The sequence below is a fragment of the Papaver somniferum genome, unplaced genomic scaffold, assembly GCF_003573695.1.
Source record: "Papaver somniferum cultivar HN1 unplaced genomic scaffold, ASM357369v1 unplaced-scaffold_13209, whole genome shotgun sequence".
Classification (NCBI taxonomy): Eukaryota; Viridiplantae; Streptophyta; class Magnoliopsida; order Ranunculales; family Papaveraceae; genus Papaver; species Papaver somniferum.
The window spans coordinates 376-5,399 of NW_020622392.1; the positions used below are offsets into that span (position 1 = coordinate 376).

A 5,024-nucleotide genomic window follows, 5' to 3' on the forward strand; every position below is an offset into this window, starting at 1 on the left:
ATTTTATCCTACCCATTTTCAAATATTTTTTTTTATTTTTAATTTATATCATGATACATCGAGTTTTATTCTTGTTATTTTTTAAGTTTAAGCCGCGATGAATCCAGTTTCATCATTGCTATTTTTTCTTTGTTCATTTCAACCATATTAATTTTTAATTGTCGGTTTGAACCATATTTTAAATTTTTTTAGATAAATGACCCATTTTTCGTAATTTAATTTGGTTCTGATTTTTAGGTTTTTTCAATTTTTATATGAAATTCCCCCAAATCATGTGAATTGTAGTCTTGAGAGTGAGATTATTAAGATTATTGAAGGTTACTTGATCAATTACGAGCTTAAGAGATAGAGATGAGCTTTCATGGAGAGACAGACAATACAAGGAAGAATTCTAGAGAGAGCTGTTCCATTGAAATGATGATAAAATTATTTTGCAAGATTCTCTTCTTCGATGGGTTCTAATTGATACTGGTGTTAACATGCTAATCTATTATTTTCTGGTGGTCGAAGAAATTGGTGAAGAAGAAGATGAAATCCATGGAGGACCTTATGGTTGGTGAAGAAATGGTGAAAAAAGAAAACTCATACAACATCAAAATAGGTAAAATTTCAATCAAACCCCAACTTATTTATCTTTGTTTCTGGTTCTTATTTGATGTGTTTAGGGCTTTTATATTCAGATTTTCAAATTTAAGGGTTTTTACTTAGATTTTAAAATTGGAGATTTTTTTCTTTTGGGTTTTATGTTTTGGTGGTAAATCTGTTTGAGTGGATCGATAGATTAAAGTGACTGTTAGTTTTGTAGAAAAAAGAATTTAGCTCACAATTATGCAACTCTGGGAAGCAGTTTATGCACATACTGTGTATTTTGGTGAAAATCTTTCCCTGATTATGCTATATGATTTGATAATGGTATAGGAAAACACTACATAGAATCTTATATAAGTACATTATGTCTATTTCCACTCAGATTGAGGAGCTTCTGCAGAAAGAAGCAAGAGAAGATGCTCAATTTTATACCCAATTTGGGATAGGATGGACTTAGTCCAGCTCTCTTACTAAGAACTTCCTAGAGAGATTCAATAGATTTTACGATAAACTTACAGAAGCTACACATAGCGATAAACGAATTTAGCATTCTGTGAGAGATCATGCTGCTCTCACGGAGATCCTTGACAAACGGCCGGCCGATCAGTTTTTTCTTTTTTCTTTCTTTTTTGTTTGTGCTCATTGTGTGGATATATCTTGCATATTGAAAGCTTATTATTCACTTTCGTTGTATCTTATACAACTTAAAGGGTGAACTGATTGTGTGGGTACGTTGTATGTTTGATATAATGTTTTTGTGTAAGTTGGAAGCATTGTGAAACATACTGTGGCGATGACCTATCTTAACTCACACTATAAGTTTAGTTGTGGTCTATTGGTATTTACTAGAACTGTAATGCAAACTCATAAGCAGTACACTCAACTACATTCTGTTTCAGTTTAAGTCGTTTGATATTTTCTGCTTTTGGTGATTCATGTCGAGCTAAACTCAACCTTTAACCTTAAAGTTCAGGTTGGCGTCAATGCATATTGTGTTAGAAGATCCATCCAGCGACATGGTTAGCTGCACCTACTTGTCCTCCACACGGTGCAGGAACCTGGTATTTCTTACATGAAGTTTTAGACACCTTGCTTTGTGAAAGATTCCTCATACTAGAAGTCTAGGCCCTGGTTCCAGCAACTACTGTGTGATTCTTGGTATAAAAATAGATCAACTTTATAATATACTGGACTAGATTAAGAGAAGAAAGCTGATGAATTATCAGCTTTAAGTTTGATAAGCTGGCTTAATGATCTATTCGGTATATAAATTTAGATTGTGGTGTTGGCATCGTGCTAGTTTTATCAATTCCTGTGGTATCTTCTGGATTTGCCAACAGTTTCATGAATAATTTCAGCTTCAGCCATCAGATGGAAAATATTGTTGATGATATCTTAAATTTGCTTGAATTGTTTTTACTTATTATTCGGTAAATTTGTTTGTTAGTGCCATTTTGTTTTTCTGTTCAGAGTATGGGTAAATGATAAGATCCTACAGTTGTCATCTGATTGATCTCAAGTCCCTACTTCATATATTGTCGAGACTGCACTAATTCGAAGCTTAGCATGTATAAGTTCCAAAAGGATTTAGGCGATCTCTTCAAATTCCATATTTATATTCTGACGAAAACTTACATGGTTCATATTTTTGTAGTGTACCAAGTCGTGTTAGTTGATTTGGTACACCCTTGGGAGAAAGATACTTTAGCTATTTTTACATTTTAAATGTTACATGTGCAGAACAGCAGAAGATATCTGGTTTTTTGTCAAGTTATTTTGGGCTTTTGTATTGATGAATCAATTTATGTTTATTAACTTTTTAATATTAAGAAATATAAATCTCTCTTTTAGGGTGGTATTGAGCAGGATGCAGTTGCCAAAGTAAAGCTGCAGTGAAGCTTTTTTTCATGACAAGAAACATTTAATGCAGGGAAATGATGGAAGAGGTACAGAGATAAGTAGCAGGTGTTAGCTTTCAGAATGATAAGAACCACACTTATCCTCCCATTGAGAACCAACAGCAGCAGGCTCCTAGAACATCGTCTATGCCACCAGGTCCACAAAGTCCACAGAATTCTCATCCTAAGAAGAGAAGACCTAGAACTGAAGTTGATGGCCATACCTTAACAAGTAACTACTAGTATGATCATGGTCAGAGAAGCTTAGGTGTTGGAAAATCTAAAGCCAAAAGTGCTGGTATTTTTGAGGGAGCACATGTCTTCAGTACCTTCAACAATGTTGGGACAGTAGCCAGAGCTTCAAGGTGAATCAGTCACAACCAAAGACTAATAACAAGCGAAAGAGGGCTATGATGCTATAGTTTGTGTTCAGCAGAAAGGAACTTGCTTAGAACTAGTTTATTATTTTTTTTTGAAAATTACTAATATTGAAAGAAAGATTACATACAGGTATCCAAAATGTTGGTTTCCCTTATCTCATCCAGTGGATTTGAGATATTGGTTCAGCAGAAAGGAACTTGCTTAGAGTTTATTAGATTTGGGGAAAACACAAATGTTTGCAGTAACAAATGTTTTAACATAATCTGTAAAATTTGACTAAAACAAATATGTGCTTTTGGTTTCTCAGGCTCATCTCCTCTCCTTCACTCAATTTGCAATACATCAGTTTTTTCATTTTGATGTTTTACTTCATTCTTCCTCTAGATGTTCTTGCCCAAGAAAATCACCTGAGTTTAGTGAAACCAGAGTCCCCATAAAAGGTTCTATATCACAGAGCTTCGGAAGATTAGATATCTTTAGGACTCTAGCTCTTTTGAGCTTTGGGTCATATGACATCAAACCAACTTTCTGCTCTTTCCATAGATAACTCTCAAAAAGGATTTCACCATTCTGGAAAATCTGAATTGGCCTTCCGTAAATCATATCTGCTATATCTTCTGTAATGTTCATATGCTTACTCCATCTGTGATCCTTCATCGTCCACACAGCAGCATCATCCTTCTTATGCTTAAGAACAAGGCAGAGTTTTCCTTCCCATGTACCTAATTCTGACATGCCATGGTTAATCCAACAGTTGACAGGTAATGATGTGTCACGAAAGGTCTCATTACAGATATCGAAGGACACTGTCACGCAAGAGGCTTTGGATTCAGAATGGCGAGCAACTGCAATCCAATAAAGAACACCATTAACAAGATGACCGCGATTTCTGTCCCAAGAAAAATCATACTGAATAAATCCGAGGCTTTTCCATGAATTCGATCTTAACGTATAAATTCTAGCTTCAGAAACCAAACCCATATGACATTTGTATACAACTTGCCACAGCTGAAGGAGACTCAATTGGGGTTGCTGGTACTTGTTTGTATTCTTTTGTATATGGGTTCCAAATGCAAATTTTCCCATAAAGTTCAATGCAAACCAAGCCATTACAAGAACCAATAAGTTGACTTGCACATTTCTTAGACATAAATGGATAATCAATCCCAACAGCCTTACCCAAATTTTTTGATGATAAAACATTGTGATCGACGGAACAAATGTAAATATCGGTAGGTTTACTATGGTCAGTTTTTTGATTGATAACCAGAAGATTAAAGTTATTCACTGTAATAGTATTTTGAAGATGTATTTCTATAAAATGGGGGTTTTTGAATAAATTATTGCACCAATTCTTACAAACACACCTGAATCTTAATACGGACTTCACAGGCAACCTCGTGATGTTTTCCTCAATGACTTCTTGTGGTATGCTTGACATTTCTCCTTTCCTCCTTGTGAAAATTAGTGAAACACCAAGGGAAAAAGATCACAGTACTACAGTAGAACTTTGGGGTCTCAAAATGACTTGTGACCTTATTGGAACCTCTCTGCCCCAGTCCCAATATAAAGAAACCATGGCCAATCAATAATCATTCACAAAATCAGTTGCCAAATTGGTACCGTACGTGTCTGATCGAAAGGTACAAAATGTGGAGTTTATAGTTTAAGCGCATAGTATTCACTGTATGGAATCGCAGCTCAATCTCCTCTAGATAACCATCAACCTACCAAACTCTTATCCTTCCTCTGAAATTTACAGATGTCAGCTGATTCCACTAGAAGGAAGCCAAATGTTGTTTATTTGTTGTTGGCTGCATATGCAATTTTGCAGCGCACACACCATTCATGGGCGGAGATAAAGATGATATATAGCTGTACAACAGCTTCTTGACTTCTTCGCATTTTTGGCAGTTACACTCGCATGAGCAGATTTTGTGTCACAGGCCCGGCCGCCCGGTCCTCGGTGGCAAGGGCATATTTTGGGTTTAACTAGTACTCCAAAGTTTAGTTACAGTTTGAATTTTTTTTTTCTTTTTCTTCCAGATAACATGGTTAGTTTTGGGTCATGGCCAGGAGATTCACAAATGCATACTTTTTTCCGGACAAAATGGTAATATATATTTTTATACATCACTTTTTTTTTTCTTTTTTTTT

The 5,024-nt window shown here is 35.3% G+C and overlaps 1 protein-coding gene across 1 annotated transcript; it reads right to left on the reverse strand.

Moving 5' to 3' along the window:
* Positions 1 to 3,236: 3,236 nt before the first annotated feature.
* LOC113333427 lies at positions 3,237 to 3,977 on the reverse strand. Its single transcript, XM_026579911.1, has one exon. It carries the CDS (start codon positions 3,975 to 3,977, stop codon positions 3,237 to 3,239), a length of 741 nt encoding a protein of 246 aa, XP_026435696.1.
* Between the last annotated feature and the right edge of the window lie 1,047 nt (positions 3,978 to 5,024).

Coding starts and splice junctions, on each gene's coding strand:
- LOC113333427 (XM_026579911.1), bottom strand. CDS start 3,977: ATGGCTTGGTTTGCATTGAACTTTATGGGAAAATTTGCATTTGGAACC.